Source organism: Phocoena sinus, chromosome 14 (genome assembly GCF_008692025.1).
Source record: "Phocoena sinus isolate mPhoSin1 chromosome 14, mPhoSin1.pri, whole genome shotgun sequence".
NCBI classification, from domain to species: Eukaryota; Metazoa; Chordata; class Mammalia; order Artiodactyla; family Phocoenidae; genus Phocoena; species Phocoena sinus.
Genome location: NC_045776.1, coordinates 46,200,682 through 46,224,274, shown reverse-complemented (window position 1 = coordinate 46,224,274; position 23,593 = coordinate 46,200,682). Strand labels below are relative to the sequence as shown.

Genomic DNA, 23,593 nt, shown 5'->3' with positions numbered 1-23,593 from the left:
AGACAAGACAAAAACCCAGTATTCCTTGACAGAAATTCTTTCCTTCTACTACTATAAATCTGTATTTCCCATCTAATAAATTTGGCTGGTGACATCTTACAAACAATTATTTTGTGGTTAAATTTAACATCTTATAAAGCTTCTAAGAAATTTAAAACAAACAACTACTTCTAATTTAAATTAAGTTATAAATCTCAAAGTATAAACAAACCTTTCAAATACAGTTTAGGATTGCTGATAATATATTTTGTCTAAGCATCTTATAAGGTTAAAAACAGCAAAATACTATTGTAGCAAATGAAGTTGATACAAAGTCAAATATTGGCCACCCATTAATGAGATGCAAAGTATGTATTTAGTTCAAACTGCACATGCAAACATAACTCCATCCAAAGCCATACTTGGATACTCTACCTTCACTGAATCCTCAGGTAAGGTTGGTTTGAGGCTCAATTTTACTGCCACTTGCCACTTTTCCTGAGTCTCTTTGTCTTGAGCATATATCAGGAACTTTGAGTGCTCAGAGGAGAGGGGAAAGCTTCTCACGGCATACACCATGCCATCTGCATCCACCTTAAAATCTGCTGGTTCGCTGCTTTCATACTGTACTTTTCTTTTCCCGTTGCAGTTGCTAAACTTCACTGCAAAAGATAATAAATACATAAGACTAATTATACCACAAAGGCAAAAACAACTATTCATCTAAAGCTATATCCTGATTAGGTTAAAAATAAAATGTAGCATCATGAAACACAAAAATTTTATTTTATTTTATTTTATTTTATTTTTTGCGGTACGTGGGCCTCTCACTGTTGTGGCCTCTCCCGTTGCAGAGCACAGGCTCCAGATGCGCAGGCTCAGCGGCCATGGCTCACAGGCCCAGCCGCTCCACGGCATGTGGGATCTTCCCGGACCGGGGCACGAACCCACGTCCCCTGCATCAGCAGGCGGACACTCAACCACTGCGCCACCAGGGAAGCCCCCAAAATTTTATTTTTACATTATTAAATTTTCATTAAAAATTTTTTTTTAAAGTTACACCACTCCATTTACAGTTATTCCAAATATTAGCTATATTCCCCATGTTGTACAGGACATCCCTATAGTCTATGTTACACTCAATCATTTGTAACTCCCACCCTCACCCCTGTATTGCCCCTCCCCGCTTCCCCCCACTGGTAACCACTAGTTTGTTCTCTACATTTGTGAGTCTGCTTCTTTTTTGTTTCATTCACTAGTTTGTGGTATTTTTTAGATCCCACATATAAGTGATATCATACAGGATTTGTCTTTCTCTGTCTGACTTATTTCACTTAGCATAGTCCCCTCCAAGTCCACCCATGTTGCTGCAAGTGGTAAAACTTCATTCTTTTTTATGGCTGAGTAGTATTCCATTGTGTGTGTGTGTGTGTGTATGTGTGTGTGTGTGTGTGTGTGTGTGTATACCACATCTTTAGCCATTCATATGATGATGAACACTTAGGGTGTTGGGTTGTGAAAGAAAATGAATTAACATTTGTTAAATGCTAGGCACTAAACAAGACACTTAAGGTTATTTACTTTAACCTTAAGAATAACCACCCAAAGTAGGAATCATTTTATCTGTTCTACAGATGGGGAAGAAAATTCAGAAAGCCACCAATGCTCCAAGCTTTTGACTCTTAGTGGTTGTTTGCCTTACAGGAGCACAAAGGGATCTTCACGTCTTAAACCTTTAATAGAAACCTTTAAATGAAAGTAAAGTAAAAGAGGCTTGATAGATGCTTGGGAAGAGAGTAATGCCACATTTAGATCTCTGAAAGTACCAAAGTAACTAGCATATTAAAAAGGAGTTCTTCATTTGGAGCATAGCTTGAATGTCCCACAGAGGGGAGGAGCTGAGCCCCTCACGGGCTAATGAGAGTGTGTGGCAAATGAGAAAAATTCACACTCACTGTTACTGCCACTGACTTCGGCTAATTTGGTACTCAGCTTACCTATTTAGATTCACGTGTCAGAAAGATGCAGGCTAGGAAAGATAGAGGCCTTTGAAAAAATGTATTAGCAAAGAAGGAAAAAATGTGCCTTTTCCTACAAAGGGTTGCTGCACATCCTATGAATGAGAAGTGGGTGATCCCAGAGAGTTTGACATCGGAGAAAACACGTGGGAGGAAACTGCATAATGGTCAGTTACTTAAAATTGTTTTGCTTTTCTAATACCCCTGCCCCCACTGGTTTAATATTTCTGTTATTAAATTGTTCTGGGTTTTTTAAACAACTGGTAATTTTCATTTACTTTAATATTAAAATAAGCAGCATTTGGGACATTACTCAGTTTTAAAGAAAGGTCTTGTATTACATAATTCCCTTTGTACATTCAACCAGTGGAATCAATACCTCAACTCAAGGTCCATTGCCAAATGAAAAAGTTCTCCTTAGTGAAGTATCAATCCTGATTTCATCCTGTGGTTGTGATTTAATGCACAAAATATGCCTGGTTCACATGCTTAATTAATAATTACCAGGTTTTACTGTTTTCAAGTCATGCAAATTAAAAAGCTTATTAATTACAATGAGTGTTATGGACTGAATTCTGTTCCCCAAAATTCACAGGCTGAAGCCCTAATTCCCAGTACCTTAGAATATAAGTATATTTGGAGATACGGTTTTTAAAGAGGTAATTAAGGTAAATGAGCTCATATGGCTGGGCCCTCATCCAATATGACTGGTGTCTTATAAGAAGAGGAAATTTGGACATAGATGCACCTATACATAGAGGAAAGACCATTGCGTGGACAGAGGAAAAGATGGCCATCTGCAAGCCAAAGAGAAAGGTCTCAAGAAAACCCAAACCGGCTGGCCCCTTGATCTCAGACTTCCAGCCTCCAGAACTGTGAGAAAATAAATTTCTGTCATTTAAACCACCCACTCTGTAGTCTAATAAATGGATAATACACGAATTCCATTTGTTAACCATTGGTCAGTGTTTATTGTGTGCTGTTTTGTTCATTTATGACTTAGATGCACCATGAATATTTCCTCAAAATTGACCAGAGTCACTTCTGCCCTAGCAGCAAGCGCTGAAACTTACTTAGGAGAAAGTTTTTACAGAAACATAGAAATTAATAGAAAAAGTGGAAAACCACTATGTTATAGAAGCTTAGTTACAGCACTAATACATATTTATAATTTATATAATATATTTATTTACCATTTATGGACTTTCAAAACGGTTTTCAGGAGGACTATGGCAAAATATGTTTACAAAAAAATCTGGTTAAAAATAAAAAGGAGAGTGGACAGAAGCCACTTGAAAGGGAGAACGAGATATTCAAGGGACATGGTAAAATTAAGATTAGATTTAAATTTTCACTTTGAGATGAGGAAGGCAAACATCATAGTTACATGACTTGTGAGGAGAAATATATAGTTCACTGGAACCACGCTGTTTCTGTTATTAACATTTTCCTAATGGATAGTAGGTAAAGAATTCTGAGTAATATAATACGATTTTCAACCTTTATTTTACAAAATATGAAGCAGTTTGATCATTTCTTAATGTATAGGTTTTTAAGAAAAGGTGATGATACATTTATTTTAAATTAAAATGCATCCTTAGCAGTGAAACTATTCTGTATGATACTGTGATGGCAGATACGTGACAGTACGCGTTTGTCAAAACTCAAGGACTGACCAACGCAAAGGGTGAATCCTAAAGTAAAATTAAGGACTTTAAAGTAATGTATCATTATTGGTTGTAACAAATGTGCCGCATTAATGCGAGACGTTAATAATAGGGAAAACTATGGGGTGGGGTGGATATGGAACTCTTCACTTGGTGCTCGATTTTTCTGTAAACTTAGAATTGTTCTAAAAAATAAAGTCGATTAATAATTAAAAAGTACTTCCTTTAGGGGAACTAGCTATATTATTAGATATTTAAAAGGAGTAGATAGTTGTCAATATCCTGTCTCTCCCAAACATGAGTTCCAGTGAATTGCCCCAACGTGGTATTAGCTGGAGCTGGATAATATAACTGAATCAATAACTTTACATAAACATCCTATGTATGGAGATACTGAATATAGTTTCATGAAAGTCATAATATTTTACCTGACATGTAATAAAGCTGAAATTCTGTTATTTTAAAAACAATCGAACTCAACTTGAAATATTTTTTTTCTGACAATCTTCTTTACATTAAGACATTAATTTTGCTTAAGTGCTCAAATAACTTAGAGTAGAAGCTGCAGAATTTCAAAACATAGGAGAAAAGGAAATAAATTGCCTTAGACAACTGAAAAAGCAAACTTGATCCACTGGATCATTCAAATTTAAAACAACTCTACACACAATTAAATGTTTGTGCCTAAAAACATCATCATATTAAACAAGAAATTTATTATTAGAGCCATTGCATAGTTTACATATAATATGTAGTTACTGTGTTCTAGCCTACATAAAACTTTGTTAACATGATTAATATGAAATTAAACACCAGTGAAATAATTATTTTAAAGTACTTTTGACTCTTAAAGCAATACCTCAAATTAATGTTGACCATAAAACCATAATATCCTTATAAAATATTAATGGCAAACCACGGATCTTATATATTAAATATTTGGCAGTTAATAGCACTACATAAACCACAGAAATGAAAATGTGCAAATACACACATACAGTTTATAATTTTTGCCTGAGTAAAACACCACCCATATTTAGAAACAATTATAAGAGAACACTGTAAAATAGTTTTGTGCCTAAATATATCTTTGACTTTTTTATTGTATTTTTTTTCCCCACATTAATTGCTATTTCTGAAGGATATTGGGAAAACAGAAATAGTTTCACAGTGTTAACAGACCTTCTCCATCTATGGGGACACGGCAATATTTATTAAGGAGTTAGCTAGCTATCTATTAGTGAAGAAGTGATAGGGAGGAAGGTGGAGAAGAACTGTCTCAACATTAAGGATTTCATGGTGTTTTTACTTACAGATTCCAATGGAGAAAGGTTACCAAGTACAGGTTTGTTCATAAATCTGCTTAGATATTCTTTGCTTACTCTAGGCCCTTTCTGAGTTTCAATTTGAGGAACAATCTTTCCTAGAACCATTTAGGGTCCCCACCAATCCTTTTCACACATGCACAGTAGGATACACTAGAGACAGTTTGGAAATTTCCATATGGACCTTGGTGGAAAAAGTCATTACATTTTCTTTATAGCATGTAATTATGATAAGAAAAATGAAATACAGAGTTTTGGGAAACATACTGACTATTAAATACACATAAAACTTCCGTACAAAAAAATTTAAAAAGATCTTTAATAAGAAATTTGAGCTTATTTGCATGAAATGCCTTTTTAATAACAAGTCTTGTGACAGAGACATCAAATCCTTGATAATTACCATCAAGGCAAACTTTATTCACAAAAGTTGGTGGTAGCAAATGGGTAGCACAGAGTTCATCACTTTTTCTCCAGCTGACAGAAAGTTTTCTCGTCATGAACCATGAGGGATATACTGATTAAATTTCCTGGTCCTTCTTTTTCTTAGTTGACAAATACAATGTTGAAATTCCTTGTGGAAATGCAAAAGTTTTCATATTTTTTCATCCTAAGTATTTAAAAATAATGATAAAACTTGACTTCAAGCATATATAGGTATTGCTCTAACAGTCAATAATTCTTCCTTAGGATTTAAAATGTAACACCAACTAAATATCACAAATGAATCATTTTTATCCTTTTTCCAAAGTTGAACTTTGCTTCAAATCCATAAGCTTGGTGAGTATGTGTAATATTATTTACATGGCCTTTGCGATTTTCAATTAAGTTCATTCAGGTGCTCCAAAATGTCAGTTAAATAGGTTATTTTTTTCAAGCAAATAACTCTCCTTCAACAAATCTGCAGTGAACAACATTCAAACACACTCACAATCCATTTTTCTATTAGCTAATAAACTCTTGCAAAAAAAGTGTCCTTTGGACAGCTTGGGCACTTTGGTATATATCAGCAAATATGGTTTTCTAATCCCTGATCTTTGCATAAAGCTGTTGCCATTTATTTTCATAATATCAGTTTATGTGGTTTTAAGATTTATGAGCAAACCTTTATATACAAGAGTTTCTAGGTGAGTAAAACTAACAATCATGGGGCTCTCAGATTAAATTCCTGATGTTTATATCTTCATACCGTTTATAGCCATTATACCTTCACGCCATTATGGCCAAAGCATCAGCCTCATGTAATATTTGCTTAAAATCTTGCTTTAAAGTGTTCATTTGGGTCTTTGAATGTATGATTTACAAAAGTTTGTCTTCCTTTTTTTTTCAAAATGAATAATGCTCTTTAAGGATTCTAACGACTGCTATTAACCAACATATTTATTAATTCCTTAAAGTCATCAACATGCAATGATCACTCTTTTGATCTAATAATCTTTTTGATTAGTGCTGTCACTATGATGTGTGACATGCCAACAGTACCTCTCCTGAGTGTATTATTCAAAAGTGGCTCCTTTTCGATTTCTTCTACTTCCTTGGTTTCCAGTATAGCACTGATGACACATATATAGGCTGGTAAAATAAGAAATTCTGCCTTTGTGTGAGGCATTTTGGCCTAAGGCATTAAGTGTAAAATCCCATAAATGGCTTTTAGAACTTGATCATGTAGTGCTATACTCAATCTCATAAAGGAATTTCCTTACTTTCTGCTGAAGAGAATCCCAAATTTCTTCTGCCTAAATTGGTTGTTTTGGGGTACAGTGACCACACAATTAGTTCTGCATGTAGCTTCACTGGCTCACTTTTGCATCAAATAAAACCTTTAGACCAAGTGTGAGAATAATTATAAGGACTCATGAATTCCAATTTGAGGGAAAACATTTGAAGGGGTTTTTGTAACTGAAGTCTTTTCATTTTCCACTGGGAAAGTGGAAAGTAACATACTTTAAAATGAAATCTAAAGACAAAAGAGACTGCAGGCATGTATAGCTTCAGAAAATCTATGTGTAAATAATATACAATATACATATAATATATAAATAGTAAAGTATAAGTAATATTATCCTATAATATACTAATGAATGTTATAAATATTACAACTATAAAATAAATATATTTCAGGTCTTCTGCATTGTTAAAACATTTAAATATAAGGCATATGAAAAGCTTGGAAAATTAAACGTACTGTAATCTAAATTGGAATACTGAATATTAATTTTCACTAATTTAATAATTGAAAGTCTTACAAATGTACAAAATATAATCATTATTTACAGTTCTGGATAATCAAAAAATATTTTGAAAGCAATCCATTTCTGCAACTTACAGTCCTGTTTAGTAATTTAGTAAATTTTATGTCCAGAAAAACCAATCAATTTAATTCTAAGGAATTTGTTTCCAAAAACCTATATAAATGTAACATAATAGAGACATTTTAATTTTAAAAAACACACAAAAATTAACTATTGGTTTCCATCGAGAAAAGATTTTGACTGTTAACTTTAAAATCCAACAGGAATAAAGGAAAAAAAGCAAAAGAAGAAAGTGGAAAAAAGAAAGAGGGAAGACGAAATAAACAACTGAGAAATCTAACCAAGTTAATAATTCTCTGGTACCTGACAAAAACATAAAATTTATATATTCCTTCTCTTTTAGAATTTAATGGAGAAAAGTATGAGCAAAAGATGCAAGCAAATTAAATTGAAAGAATACTAAAAGTAACATTTGCATAAAGTTTTCACTTAGGATCAACACACTGATATAAAAACAATGATCAGGTGACTGCGGGGCTTCAGTGGGAAAGGGGACATTTTGGTGCTCACTCCATGTGCGGCGAGTACTTGGTCAATGAAAAGATCTGGGGAGATGCTATGTGGAGACTTGGGTCTATGCAAGTCTTAGCAAAAGAGAAAAATAATAAAAATAATAAAAACTTTCAGGAAGTTTTTACAGAAAGCCATGAAAGAGCATTTAAATGTAATTTTCACTATTGTGAGTTAATTTACTGACCTATTTTATAATAAAAATGCCTTCACATTTTTAACACTATAAAAAAGTTCAACCATGAGTATCTATAGCACACTTATATCCCATTCTTGGCAATCTGGTTGGGAAACACTGATCTATTTTGCCATACTGCTGAAATATTAATGCTTCAGTTGGCATTGCGAATGATGACCAATAATTTCAGTTTTTCTCCTCTTTCTAAACGTTCATAAAGATGACACTTCTCATCTCCTTGGCCTTCAGCATGACCATGTGGCTTACTTTGGCCAATAAAATCTGGGGATTGAAGTCACACATATCGCTTCCCAGCAGCAACATTTAAAAGTTGATACCCTCTACAGCCAGACAAAACTATGATTCAAAAACATACACGTACCCCTATGTCCACAGCAGCACTATCCACAATAACCAAGACACGGAAACAACCTAAATGTGCATTGAGAGAGTAATGGATAAAGAAGATGTGGTACATATATGCAATGGAATATCACTCAGCCATAAAAAAAGAATGAAATAATGCCATTTGCAGCAGCATGGATGCAACTAGAGGTTATCACACTAAGTGAAATAAGTCAAAAAGAGAAAGACAAATACCTTACGATATCACTTACATGTGGAATCTAAAATATGACACAAATGAACTTCTTTACAAAACTCGCAGACACAGAGAACAGACTTGTGATTGCCAGGGGCAGCAGGGTGGGGTGTGTTGGGAAGGGATGGACTGGGAGTCTGGGGTTAGTATATGCATAGAGAATAGATGGACAACAAGGTCCTACTGTATAGCACAGGGAACTATATTGAATGTTCTGGAATAAACCATAAAAAAGAATATATATATATATATATATATATAGAGAGAGAGAGAGAGAGAGAGAGAGAAAGAGCCACCTGAGTCACTTTGCTGAACAGCAGAAATTAAAAAAAAAAAAAAGTTGATGCCCTCTTTCCCTGCAGTGGCAATTATGAAAGGACATGTTAAACGCAGATAATAACAGGATCGAACCCCCAGGGGTGAGTGAGCCCAGCCATGGAGCACTGCCCTGGAGAGTCTCCTGCTTCCACGGAGGACTTCTTCGCAGGAAGGGGAAATTGACATTTTTTAATGTTAAGCACAGAAGAATGGGGGTAATTGTTACTGCAGCACATCCTAGCCTAACATGATAAGGTCTCAACCTGAGTGACCTAAATCCCTCTCACTGCAGCAGAATTAGGATGAAGTGTCTATGAAATGAAATAAATCAGAATCAAACTTATTGTAGATCAAATTAATACAACTAAAATATTTCTTATTACTAAAAGTGTTGGTATTTCCCCACCAAAAGCAAGAGGTTTTATTACAATGTTCTCTAAAATGTTATAAAATCTAGAGAAGCTGTTATTTCATTTTCTTTCCAGGGCAAGTCATGTAGTATTTAACTAACATCTATATACAAGTTGCCACAAAAAAAAGAAAGGAATAAAGAGCTATGATATTCTTTGTGAATCAAAACAAGCAGTAGGGATGATGATTATGATATTCAAAATATGAAATTTAGATTTTCAATTGTCCAATAATGCTATGCATACAATTTCATATATTAAACCTTTGGAAAAGCAGTAAGGTTATTACATTCTCCCTTATATGCAATTCTAGTAACTCAAAAAATTTAAACTGTTCTTCTGTTCTTCACTTCATTGATATTCTTCCTCCAGGCATCTCTGTTTCATGAAATTCAATGAAAACCCTTTCTTTTGACAGAATCCAGCTAAAAATATATTAAATGATCAGTGTTCAGGCAGAATTACTTTTTTTTTTTTTTTTTTTGCAGAATGTGCCCATTAACAAATTACATTGAAATATCACTACCTCTAATTAAATTACTCTGACAGAACACAGGTTGTGTGGAAGCTCTTTTTCCCAAATGTATGATTATTAGTCTCTGAAATTTGATGCAATTTAGTTAGCTTTATGTTTCAGGCTACTTATGTCAACAAAGAAGGATCCTAATTCCTATGTTTTGTGACAGGTTTTTGTTAATTTTTAAAGAAAACAGAGTTCTCCGAATAAACTTTGCTGAAAAAAGAAATTCTTGCTAATTGGAGTTTTCAAGTATACCACTAGAAAGGAAAAGACAAAACTAAACTAATCTTGTGTTTAAATCAATTTCAACAATGTGGCTTAAAAATGTGCCACAGAGACCAGAAAGAGGGAATGTCTCCCCAGAATGCCCAACTTACTAGGTAAGACATGGGTATACCAAGGAACAAAAGGATGTTGTACATTTTATAAAATTTGAATAAAAGAAAGAGGTACATAGAACATAATGTTCATTAAGCAACTCAGTCCTACAGTATGACATGATATCACATGAACGGAAATTAAAGTCCATTGAACTATTAAACTATTAAATCCCAAATTATTTGCCGATAGTAAAGTTACAAAACAGAAAGGATAAGATTTTTATCCTAAACACTTAAAACAATTTAAGAAATATTTATTCCTTTACTCGATTTTAGAGAAAAATATCCTTGTCATATATGAAGAAATGACAATGTACTGATATATAAAACAGCTCTTGAAAATCTGCCATAACACATAACTCATAATTTAAAAGCTGAATTCCCAATTATTACTGCCAAATTCCCCCCAAAGAAATACTGGCTCACTAGCTACAGGAAAGAACTTTGCAAAGAGCAAAGTTGGACTTTCTACAGAAAACAAACTAAAAATTTAACAAAAGCAACACCAAAACCCACAATATTACACGCGTTATTTCTAAAGGCTGTCTACGTTTTTCTAAACACGATGTGTATTAAGTATTTAATATATGTCGGATTCCATAAAAATGTCATCAATGTTACTATGTCTTTCACAGAGCCAATGAAGTTGCTCAAAGTAATTATATGAAGTCCCTAAGTCGCCAATGAAATTTAAGTAGTAAAAGCAATGAACAAATTCTAATGTAAATTCAATTAATGGGTTGTTAGTGGGTAAACATCACTGTATAACCTGGGGAAAAACATGGCCTCCATTTTTTTATTGTCTCAGTAGACCAGTTTCCAACTTTTTGAAGAATTATTGTATAAACCCTAGAAAGCTGCTCTAGTAGCATGAAAGTATTCTTCCAACAGCCTAACCAGACAGTATTTCTTAGTACTTACTCTGATCTACTGCAGATAGTCACAAGAAAAACAAGGGTAAGTAATCTATGACATACAATTAAAAAAATGGGCTATGATTTTAATGCATCAATATAATAGTAGTAAAGGGCTATTTCAAGATTATTTGGTTTTACGCAAATGCATAAATATTTGAGTAATACTCTTTTAAATGTCAATTACTTATTTATATTTAGAAATTATATTTTATGCTTATTAAATTTTTATTATAATGCCCCAAATTGCAGTCATTCCAAAATGCTGTCATTGGTTTAAAAGAACCAACCAAACAAACAAAAAAGTGAAACAAAAAATCCTCTTCAAAAGTGTTCCCCTCCCTTCTATCACAGCCTGAAATGAACATCTACCTCTGTGAACACACCAACTCAGCAATCCAAATTGCTGGGCAAAAATCTGCTGCTTCAACTGACAATAATAAGCCTTCTACTCATTAATGGGTTGACATTCCCTCTTGGAGAAATGATTACACTTCTATTTCACCGTTCTCCTTAAGTATATCAAAGTGCATGGGATGAATGGTCACACACTGTAATATTATGGCCAGCTCATGTATGCTCCACACTGTGATTTATCTGAAAACATCTTAGGTGCATGAGTGTTCTGCTCAGGGACATTACTCTGACCCCCGCTTTTCCAAATGACACTATGGCACTTAGTCCAGCTCTAAGGTAAACTTATGAAGGGTCAGGGTATCTCTAAGTTTTACAGAGATAAAGATTTTGCATGTTTGATTTACCCCATGAATACACAGGCATGTATTAAAGGATTTTCACTCCGTTAACTAAGAGGATGTCAAGGCAAGTATCCTGTGTACACACTAGTTACTCCCAACTTAACCAATTCTCAGTCTGCACGTGTTAGCTACAATAAACTGAGTTAGGCTAAAACAATATCCTTATCCCATCCTGATAAGTAGATGCATTAAGCAGACCAGTTGGAATTACATCTTTTTGCCTAAAAGCCCCAGCAATACTAATGTTTTAGGATAATATACTAAAAGCCCTATTTTTAAAAAAGTAACTTAGACGTTTGACTTCCAGAGTCATTAAAATGAATTAAAACAACAGACGTAAATAATTGAGACAAAGACAGAAAATATACACCTAAACAGGGATGATGAAAGATCTATTAAATGTGAATTTTTCATCTTCACATTTAAAAAAAAAGAGGGTTATAAAAACCAAGAACAAATAGAAATGCAAGGTATGAAGGAGACTTCTGGATAGCGTGGCATGGCACAGTCGGGTCATGTTTTCGATGGACCACCTTGCTCCAAACAGGCAGCAATGATGAAGTATAAAGAGTCTTTAAAAAGAGAGAGACAAAGCCTAGCCACACTCTAAAACAAAATAAACATCTCTGTGGACCAGAAATGAACTTAATGTAAATTGCCACCTGGATAGGAAGCAGGCAGGGACAACTGGAAGTTCAGCTTCTGTTGGGTTAAGGGGCTTGAAGGTCAGAAGACGTAGGGCACAGCATCTAGGTTGCCATTTGACGCCAGGAAATGGGGCTGGGACTGGGCTCAGAGTGGTTTTGTGCAAGGGCAGAATGAGAGATGAAAACAAAAATTCCACAATCCCAAATCATCATACATCAAACAATCTAATACTAAGGACAGTCAACGAAATCAACAATCAGAATCTAACACACTTCAAATGAATTTAATTTCATGGAACATTCCTCTGGTTCGCTCTAACCCACTGGCTACTTCTTCTGCAATTCTGTAAGATGCCTCAAGCTTCAGCCCGGCATCTTCACTTCTTTCCATTCTCACCCTAGGTGATTTCAACCAGCCCCAAGGTTTTAAAAACCACCTACACAAAGAAGATTGTTGAGAAAGTCTATATAAACCTTGACTGTTCCCTCGAGCTCTAGACTCCTATATCCAATTGCCTACTTGCCACCTCCATTTGGACATCGAATAGGCAACTCAAACTGAACAGGTTCCAAAGCCAACTCTTGATTCACTTCTGCCCTCAACAAATGCCATGGTGAACAGTTTCACCCTTCACCCAAATGCTCTGACTACAAGACTAGGAGTTGAGCTTGACTCCTGTCTTATTCCAAAAGGAATCTATCTGAAAGTTCTGTCAGCTCTGCTTTCAAAATATATCCCCAATATGGCCATTTCTCATCACCCCCACGGCACCAGCCATTATCTGGGTTGAATTACAGCTGGAGCCTCTGACTCGCCTATCACTCCCACTCTCTGCGACACCTAGAGTGGCCTTTTAAAAACATAAATTAAATCATGCTCAAAGGCTTCCTATCACACCACGTAGAACAAAACCCTTAGCAAAAGCCCTTGGCCCTGCAACCTCTTCCTCCTTTCCTCTTGGAGCTCATTGGGCAGCCACAGTCACGTAGGCGGTCTGGTGATTCCTCCAACAAGCTACACTGATTCCTGCCCCAGGCCCTTTTCCGTATATTTGAAATTTTACACAACGCAGGAGAGAGGAGAGGAAAGAATAAGAGAGGAAGCAAGAAAACTTGCACAACAGGCAGGCAGGAGATTAATTAATTGATAATTAATCAATTAATTGATTAATCAATTGCCCAGGTAAAAGACCACTAGGTTAATTTTAGTCTTTTTAGTCTTTATAAAGTCACCTTTCCTAAATTTCTCCAACTTGCTTCCCTTCTTTTTTTTTCCATGTCACTGGTAGCAATACATGATTAGAGTTGACTTTTTCCAATCAAACCAGAGAATGAATAAAAGGAATGCAAGACCCTCTTTTTATTTATTACCTGGGTTGACTAGGGATGAGTAATAGGAATCATAGAACACACAGGGGAGGAGCACAGCATATCATGCATCTTAATAAGAGCTAAGCAAATAGAGAGGCAGCAAACAAAAGTGTTTTGATGTTTGCAGCCTAGTCATTGACCTAATGAGCAAAACGTGTAGCCATGGAGGGGATGCCACAGACCACCCAGTCTGTGCTCTACTGTACTACATGACCTCGCAAACAATGGTGGTTTGAAAACCTGCAGGAGGAATGAACAAATTCCAACCAGCTCCTCAACAGTGAAGAATAAGGCAAACGACAACAGTCTAGTGCTGAGCTAGTGTTCATTCATGTATGCATGAAGTCTCCTCAAAACTGGGGACCACTAAGAATGGGCATAAAGCAACTTGTGGGTTTCAGCATCTTAACCACCAACTATAACCTGCTTCAATGAGCAGGTGGATAGGATGACCTTTTTTTTTATTTAACTTTTTAAAAAATTGAAGTATAGTTCATTTACAATGTTGTGTTAATTTCCGCTGTACAGCAAAAGGACTCAGTAATACATATATATATATATATATATATATATATATATATATACACATTCTTTTTTATATTCCTTGGATGACTCGATATAAAGAAACAAAAGACAAAGGTGGGGATTTCACCCTCTTCCACAGATCCAACAGTACTAGTTAATAACATCACATGAACTTATTTTGTATGTATGTGTGAATCCATCTATCTGTCTACTTAGTGCTGTACTCTGAATAAGTAGTAACTACAGAGTAGGTGGTCAACTTACAGAGTAACTCAGCGTGTAAAGAGTAAGCAGTCAACTAATACCCTCAGTACTACTGTTTCCAAGTCCAGAGTTCAGAATGTTTGTGATATGTCTCATTTAAATATCACCTACAATGATATAAATACTTTCAGGTACTTATTTTTTCCTATTCTTTCTTTAGTTGCCCATCTTCATACATAGGGAAACAGAAGGCCACAGAGTGTAAGTTCCCTCATCACACTGAGAGTGTGACCACTGCTGCCCGAAATTCTTTGCGGGCATCCTAAGTAGCACCCATTACCTCTCAGGACGAAGGCTGATTTCCATTTCTCCCCGAACAGCCCACTCTCAATGAAAATTAACCAAATGATTCCTTGTCTGCCATTTAAGATGAAAACTGAAACGAAGATAACAAGATCCCTAATCTCTAGGAGTTTAAAATTAGGAGGAAAGGGCTCCAATAACTAAGAGTAAAGTAGAACAATATATAACAAGATGGGCTAAACCAAAGCTTTTGACAATTACAACCGAAGGGAGAAAGGGGATCACTAAAGATGTAGTGAAATGGCAGCCGACCTTTGATCTGAGCAGAGAACGATGAACAGGACTCCGATAGGCTGCGTGGCGACAGGCAAGAGGTGGTGGCTTCGACATGATCGAGGCATGGCAGTCTGGCAGTGATGGTGCCTTCACAGAGGCATCAGTGTTTACGGAAAGAGTGGTGTCTGGATCAGCTCAGCTGCTCCTCGCTCAATGCCTTTGTTAAGGATGAGTATCTGTAAAGGATCTTTTTCTAGGGCAAATTTGTTTGGCAAGGAGTTTTGGGGACATATTATCTTTGTGGGGGGAGCGAGTTTTATGGGCTAAAGGCTTTACTGAGAGAAGCAGTCTCCAGGTAGACTGAAATCCATTCAGCTAAAAGAAGAAATGTCAACAGAGGTACAAACAAACAATCTAATCACTGATGCACATGAAATTGGTTCATAGAATTCAGGGGCAGTGCGTGTGTACACCATGCCTAAGAGACAGTAGGATTCAGTGTTAAAATTTAAATGCCATTCTAGTTTTTAAAAAAGGCTTAGCATTTCCCCTTTTCCGGAGCCCATGGGTGACCTCTTAATATGAGGAAGGCCATGAGTGGCATTTTTTAAACATGGGAATTATTCAAAAATACACAATATAATATGCAAGATGTGATTATAAAGAAATAGGACTGATTCCGCAAATCACACAGAAAAATCAGACTCATTATATAACAAGCACGCCTTGAATAAATTATAGTCCAAACAACAGGGGCACTAAATATGCACTTTAATTTGGAGTACAGTACAGAGGTAACTTCAGCTTCTAATCAGACGAATTATTCATAAAACTAAAAGATACTAAAAAAAAAAAAAAAACCGAAACACTGCTTGTATAATAAAGGCCAACTCTAATCTCATGTATTTTATAAGTAATCTCCATTAAAACACTACCATTTTATACTCAATTGAACCATACCCTCAACTAGTAGTGTACTTTTCTCTGAATAAGAAGGAACTGCATTGACGATGAGATTTTTTTCCTTATCATTCTGTTCTTGTTTGCAAAAAATAAAGAGAAGAGAGGACCACAAGTCAGTAAATTCAGTTTTGGTTGTGGTCCCACTGATGCCCAATAATCCTCTGAACAGCTTTGGATCTTCATTTCTTACGGGAAAGTCTCACTGGAAGACTGCTAATATCTTTTACAGCACTAAAAATACACATATTCTAAAATTCAATATCATAACAAATCCCTGAGTGAATATTACCGCTGAACGTGATACTCGTTTGTTTTTTTGGTTGTTTTGTTTTCATTGTTGTTGAGTAAGTTTTAAGTAAAAGACAATGGCTTCTCCGAGACAAAAAGCAAAGGACTACTCCTACGGGAATAAAATCATTTTAAATGTATTGTTCTCTAGTTATTAAAAGCTATCAAATCCCAGAGCAAAGTTAAAATCTAAGTATCATATTCCATGTAACAATGGATGAAAGGGCAGCAACAGCTAGAGTGATCGATATCATGACAATGATTCAATGGTCACTCTTCCTTTCAAGAGGTTAACAAATTACATGGGCATTAATGAATTGTATTTTATAATCTGGTTGCTTTCCTTTTGCTAGAATTTGTATGTCATCAAGAAAAGTAACAGAAGCTTAAGTTATTCTGTTTGAAACACAACTCTTCCTCTGATAGACCAATCACCTTCTTTGCATGAACAGATTTCAGTCATTTCTGTACTAGGGTGTCACAATGAGTATAAATCTTTGAAGGCAAAAGATACGACCAGTATTTCAAGTTCCAAATTCTACTCCTCACTCCCTTTAAGAATAATGAATGTCGGGCTTCCCTGGTGGCACAGTGGTTGAGAGTCCGCCTGCCAATGCAGGGGACGCGGGTTCGTGCCCCGGTCCGGGAAGATCCCACATACCGCGGAGCGGCTGGGCCCGTGAGCCATGGCCGCTGAGCCTGCGCGTCCGGAGCCTGTGCTCCGCAGCGGGAGAGGCCACAGCAGTGAGAGGCCTGTGTACCGCAAGAAGAAGAAAAATAATAATAATGAATGTCAATGAGAAGAGGTAAAGCCTGAACTTCTTTAGAAGACATTTCTTTAGAACAGTTCTTTAGAAATATTTCTCTGGAAATAAAAACTCTGGAAGATAAAAATATGCATTCGAGACAACTAAAGATGCGGTCCATGATTTCTCCTAAGTTTGCAATTTTGATAGCATAAATGCTCCTCAGGAGAGATAAATTGAGGACCTACAAAGTTCCTCGGGAGATTATACAGCAGGAAAACCAATGTGACTACTTCAAGATGAAGTAAAATAGGTACTCCTTTAGCTTTTACACGACGTATTTTCTTTTAAAAGTTTCCGATAAAATAAACTCAGTGTTTGTTATAAAGGAGACATTCTTTATTCAGTTCTTATCATAATGGCCATACAAAAACATTCTGCTGCAAGTTTTAGTTTCTAATGAGTAGCATTCTTTTTTCTTCAGGTTCAAAGTCAATTTCTTTAAACCGCCTGTTTTATATGCATATACCACCTTTTGATAATTCTTTCATGGATTACAGTTTAGCCTTTAAAACAAGCAACTTTGTTGAATATCTTATTATTTTTCTAGGCGGTTTCAAATCCCTTGATGTCTGGCAAATTTTTACAAAATTAATGAGGTTAACCTTCATTTCTCAGACTTGCAGAGTTACTTTAGGTTAACAGAGATCTCTTATTTAAAGATGACTCATAGGGCTTCCCTGGTGGCGCAGTGGTTGAGAGTCCGCCTGCCGATGCAGGGGACACGGGTTTGTGCCCCGGTGCGGGAGGATCCCACATGCCGCGGAGTGGCTGTGCTCCACAGCGGGAGAGGCCACAGCAGTGAGAGGCCCACATACCGCAAAAATAAATAAATAAATAAAGATGACTCATAGCCAAGGACTTTTAAATTTGACTTTATTTTCAGGACGGTCTACTAAACTCAAAGTAGATCTTAAGTAAGAGAAGTATGCGACACATTCTTTTTTTTTTTTTAATTTATTTATTTTTTTGCAACACATTCTTAATCTTAAACACATTTAGGCAACTAAATACAGGTTAATCCCGCTTCAAATAAATTAGATTTGTAAAAATATAGACATCTGAACTAAAATGTAAAGGGACATTAATAATGTTTTTCTATTTATAAGATTCCTTTTCATAGCTGCCTAATATTCTATTTTCTTACTCCTTTTCCCATGTCTGAATGTGTCCATCCTCCCGTATGGAAGGAGCTGAAATCTAAACGTAAACATGGCAAGTGTTCTACCATCAAAGAAGTCACAGTCTCATCTAAATATTTCTCTAGCAAATTATGTGATTTAAGATGAAGATCTACATAGTGGGGATTAGGGAAATTAGGCCACGAAATCAAAAAGCTGAAGGTGACATTTAAAAACATGTTTAAATAGAGTATCGCAAAAGGGATAAAGTTTGCCACAAAAACATGTGGCTTGTAAACCTTTCATTTATTTGCAGTTTGCAGGAAAATGTCTACTACATACAGAAAGGGACGAACAGAGTCTGTTGCCAAGTATCAGCAGCTGGATTAGAAGATGTGCAATTCTCTATACTTACAGCACTAAGGAAGGCAAAGGAGAAATACGGCTTTTAAGCATTCCCTCCTTAAACCACCACCCCTGCCCCACAGAATACATGTGCACAGGTTTTTTGTGATTATGGTTTTTTTTTTTTTTTTGGCTGCGTTGGGTCTTCGTTGCTGCTCTTAGGTTTTCTTTAGTTGCAGCGAGCGGGGGCTACTCTTCATTGCGGTGCATGGGCTTCTCATTGTGGTGGCTTCTCTTGTTGCAGAGCACGGGCTCTAGGTGCACGGGCTTCAGTAGTTGTGGCTCACGGGCTCAGCAGTTGTGGCTCATGGGCTTAGCTGCTCCCCGGCATGTGGGATCTTCCTGGACCAGGGCTCGAACCCGTGTCCTGTGCATTGGCAAGTGGATTTGTACCCACTGCACCACCAAGGAAGTCCCTGTGATTATGTTTTAATTTGATTTTTAGAATCACAGAAATTCATAGCATCACTGACTTCTTTTTTTAAAAATATAAAATATGCTTTGTATATAAGTCTTCTCATTTTATGCTACTTTGTTTTCTGGTTCAACCAAATCACTGTTAGTGAGAATGAATAAGGCAATTTCTGTTACCTGAAAGGAAAATGTAGGATTCTGCTCGGTTCTTTAATTTCTCCATGAAGATACACACATAGCCCTTTAATAAAAACATGCCATTGAATTTCCATTTCCCATAATTCCTTCTGCTTAGTGAACAAAGTCATAATAGGTATGTCAGAATAAAAACAGGGATAAAGTTCTTTCGAGTGGGCGGAAATGCCTCTGCAGCTTTTTATAACTGGAATACTGACCGTCAGCAAAAAAGAGAGATTGGGTGGCTTAACAGGGTCCACATTACATCTGATTCACTGATCCCTTTCAAATTCTTGCCCCCAACCTCGGTGCAACACAAAACCCTCCTGAGCTCTGCCGGTCCTTTTGTCTGTTTGCAAAACAAAATACAACAGAATAAATTCTTGGGGGTGGGGGTAGGGGTCGGGGGAAACAGCTTTTCTCTTTGGACAAATCTCCCCCTTTGGGTTCTCTTAAGATGAGTGTTCTACCTAGTTTTGTCAGCTAGTCACTCTCCATCACCTGTTACTTAGCAATTCGTTAAGTAAAAAATATCTGTAGCTCTCGTAGCTTTCTCCAAAGAAGCAACTTGGATGAGAGGTCAATAATGAACGTGTTTTGTGTACCCAGCAGCGCTCAAAGTGCTTCAAAGATCATTAAGGCTGGTAAGGACTCGTTGGTTTTGTAACCAGAATTGGGTATGAATCCAAGATTAAATGTCAAAATGAGTGTGTCGGAGAATACTTGTTAAAATACAAAATTTCGTAATTAGAGAAATGCACTCTATGCTCTAAATGCACCTAAAAGAAAAGATGCTCAAAGTGTAAAACATGCCTACAAATAATTTCGCTAATGGGTAGACACAAGATTCTTGAGTGCTTTTTCTCTCAGATTGCTACAGACGTTAAATGTTCCAAAAAACTTTATAAGGTTTTCAGATAGGGTTCTCGCATGAAGGCAGAACTACTTTTAACAATGGCTAGTCAGATGTTGTCTGTTCTGAAACATCACCCTTTCAACAATTAACTTTCCAGTTCATACCATATGCTAAATAGTTGAGTATAGCATGAGAGTACTGTGGGAACCAGTGAGGAAGTCTACAGAAGTATTTTGGGACAATTGTGAACCTTGGAGGATTTGGGAAGATGATACTAGGAAGAAAAGGGAATTCTGGTAGGTAACTGGAATAACCCAGAGCAGAGGAAAGAAGACTTACAACATACCCAAGGAAAGGCAAAAGCTAACCACTGCTTGAAATATCAAGTTAATATAGGGATAGAGTGGAAGATGCACCTACAGATTTAGTATAGACAAACTGTAGAGCTCTTGTAAAAATTTGGGAGACAGATGCTGAAGATTTTTGGGCGGGGAAAGCGCAAGTAGTGTTTTGGGACAAATGACCTAACTTAAACACGCAGGCTGGGATTAGAGTGAAAAGCCAAAGACATTTTACTGAAGAGATCAGTGTTTGAGCATGAACTAGGGACCCGAGCCAGTGATGGTAACAGGAATCCCAAAGAAGAAATACAGATTCAAAGAAGTGGTGAAAAAAGAATCCATAGGAACAGAAGACTAATTAGATGTGAGGAGGAGAAACGGCTAGGAAGGAAACGTAAGGAGTCGAAAAGGATTCCAATGTTTTGAGTCTAGCTGACTGTTTAAAAAGAGGAGTGGAAATGGGCTAAATTTGAGGGAGGAAATAGTTTTAGGAAAGACTCCTTTCCAGAACTGCTGATTTAAGTTAGCATTAAAAAATATATACGGGGCTTCCCTGGTGGCGCAGTGGCTGAGAGTCCACCTGCCGATGCGGGGGACACAGGTTCGTGCCGCGGTCCGGGAAGATCCCACATGCCGCGGAGCGGAGGGGCCCATGAGCCATGGCCGCTGAGCCTGCGCGTCCGGAGCCTGTGCCTCGCAACGGGAGAGGCCACAACAGTGAGAGAAGCCCACGTATCGCAAAAAAAAAAATTAAAAGTATACGAATCGTGCATCTTCTGAATGCCTGACATGGGGCTAGGTAGAAGGAATTCATAAATTACCATACAGACCTTATCAGAAGGAGCTCTTAGTTTGATTAGAGAGACAGACACACAAATCGTGTGCTCAGCCGAAGCCACAGGGATGGGGTGAAATCTTTCAGGGAGAGTCATGTCTAATCTAAAATTTTCCTGCTGAGGTGATCTTGTTTAGTTGTCTAATTGACAGAAAACACCTGATAGCCATCTCATCCGCAGACATCTCTTCAAAAAGATAAAAACTTATTGAGTCAAGCTTTTGTCTTTTTTTTCCTCCTTATAAAATCTATTCCCTTCTTTACTCCTGGACCTTTGGTAATTTGTGTTTTTTTCCTCTGCGCCGTATTCTAACTTGCTTCTACCTTTTTCAAACATAAAACTCACAAAATTAAATTCTTAAGAGCTCCAATGCTGGTGCGAATTATTGCCAACAACACTTGAGTATCTACTGAATGTAAAATAGTTTTCAGCTTTTGTAACTCTTAGGCAGGCTTGGCAACTTCTTCCGAGCCTAAAAATCTTTGGAAGGATTAATGATCATTGAGCTATGCATGCCCCATCTCTGGTGTTGTACACAGGGTGGCAGCGGCCTCTAAGAGTCATTCTTTAAGTTCTTGGTCCCTTGCTTAATGCTCTACCAGATTTATGGCTTGGGTCTCATGCCACAAAGAACCCCTTCATTTCTCTCCTTTCCACAGTCACTGAAAGTTATCTCTGGTGAGGCCACAACCTATACTGCATGAATCCAGTTCTGACATCTGAGGATTCTGAGGCTCAGGGGCGGGCAGGAACATATGATGCCTGGGATGGCAGGTGTTTGAGGTCAGGGCACATGGGCACAGTGGTCCCCTTCACTTGGCTGCATTCTTCTAGTGTTCCTTCCAATCTGCTCTTGGATGGGGGAGACTGGCGCTGACATTTCAGTGATTCCCAGACATGACCCTAATGGTACCTGACGACTCACTCCAGCCTGAGTAGGCAGCAACTCATATTTCCATTTTACAAATGAATTCATTAAAGCTCAGGGAGATGAAGCAACCTGCCGGAGGTCCCACGACTGTCAAAGAGAACAAACTGTCATTATTCGGGACCAAATGAACTACAAATAATGGTAGGTTTCTAGCTCACATTTAGCTGATGGCTTGTTAAATGACCTATTTTCTGCTCTACCAGTGCCAAGTCAGGATTTCACAGTCTGTATCATGCGTTTTTTTGGTCAAATTGAGGTTCTTCTCACGACTGATTTGTAAGGATAATTTCCCTCCAATTCTACTAGTTGTAGGGATAAGCAATTCCCCCAAATTTAGTCTTGTGTGACTATAAAACAGATCTTGGTATTTTACAGTGAGACCGCAAACACAAAGGAAGCAAAGTTAAAGTAAGTCAACATTCATGGTGCAAGAAAAGGAGAGTATTAGGCAACCAACAATGAGTCAATGTCTTTTAAACTATATTCTGATGATGACGCAGGCTTTACTATTGTCATGACTGACCAGCAATGCCCAAAATAGAAGCAAAGCCTTTTTTGACTAATTGAGCACAAATAAAAGTTGCAAATAGTTCTTATTATGATAATACCTTACGATGGTGTCACCAAAGAACAAATATCTATTTTCTTAGTTGGAGCCGGTGATGCTTATTGAACGTTGACTAAGCACTTGTGCCCAGGGCCTTGGAGTTAAGTGTCCAAGCAAGTGTGTGTCATGCTGTGGTCCTTTCCACTTGCTCTACTTTACAGCTAAGACATTGCTCTTTAGCAAAGGGAATTATATCAGCTGTACTGTCTGATTAAGATAAAAATAGGACCACTATCCTACAGCTATATAGCGCTTGAAGAGCTACAAAACTGCCTTCATATAAGCAGAGGGTAAATTATGATTTCTGCTAAGGCAGTCCTCCAAAAATGTGACGCCAATGGCAAAATAATTAACTCATTTCCCAGTAGCTAAAATTCCATGAGGAACAGAGCATGGTAATTTTCTTAGGTCAGTGCCCTGATAAACACTGCGTTCCTAAGATCTGCACTCAACACAAAAATTCTTAGTTTTACCTCCTGTTAACAGAAGTGTCAGAAACAAGGTCATCCATAGGTTGCAAAATTGATAACTGCTTGAAAGACATCAGATGCAGAAAGCAGAGGAAACAATATAAAGGAGAAGTTGAACTGACACAGTCCAGCTGAGCTTTGAAGTGGAATTCTGCAAACCCT

At 37.0% G+C, this 23,593-nt stretch overlaps 1 protein-coding gene across 3 annotated transcripts in view; it reads right to left on the bottom strand.

Moving 5' to 3' along the window:
- The window catches only part of CDH2 (cadherin 2), a 214,774-nt gene that overhangs the window by 61,147 nt on the left and 130,034 nt on the right, over positions 1 to 23,593 (bottom strand). For all 3 annotated transcript variants that reach the window (XM_032602880.1, XM_032602881.1, XM_032602882.1), the window contains one exon: positions 415 to 641. In XM_032602880.1, coding sequence (XP_032458771.1) covers positions 415 to 641 — 227 coding nt within the window. The remainder of the gene's footprint in view (positions 1 to 414; positions 642 to 23,593) is intronic.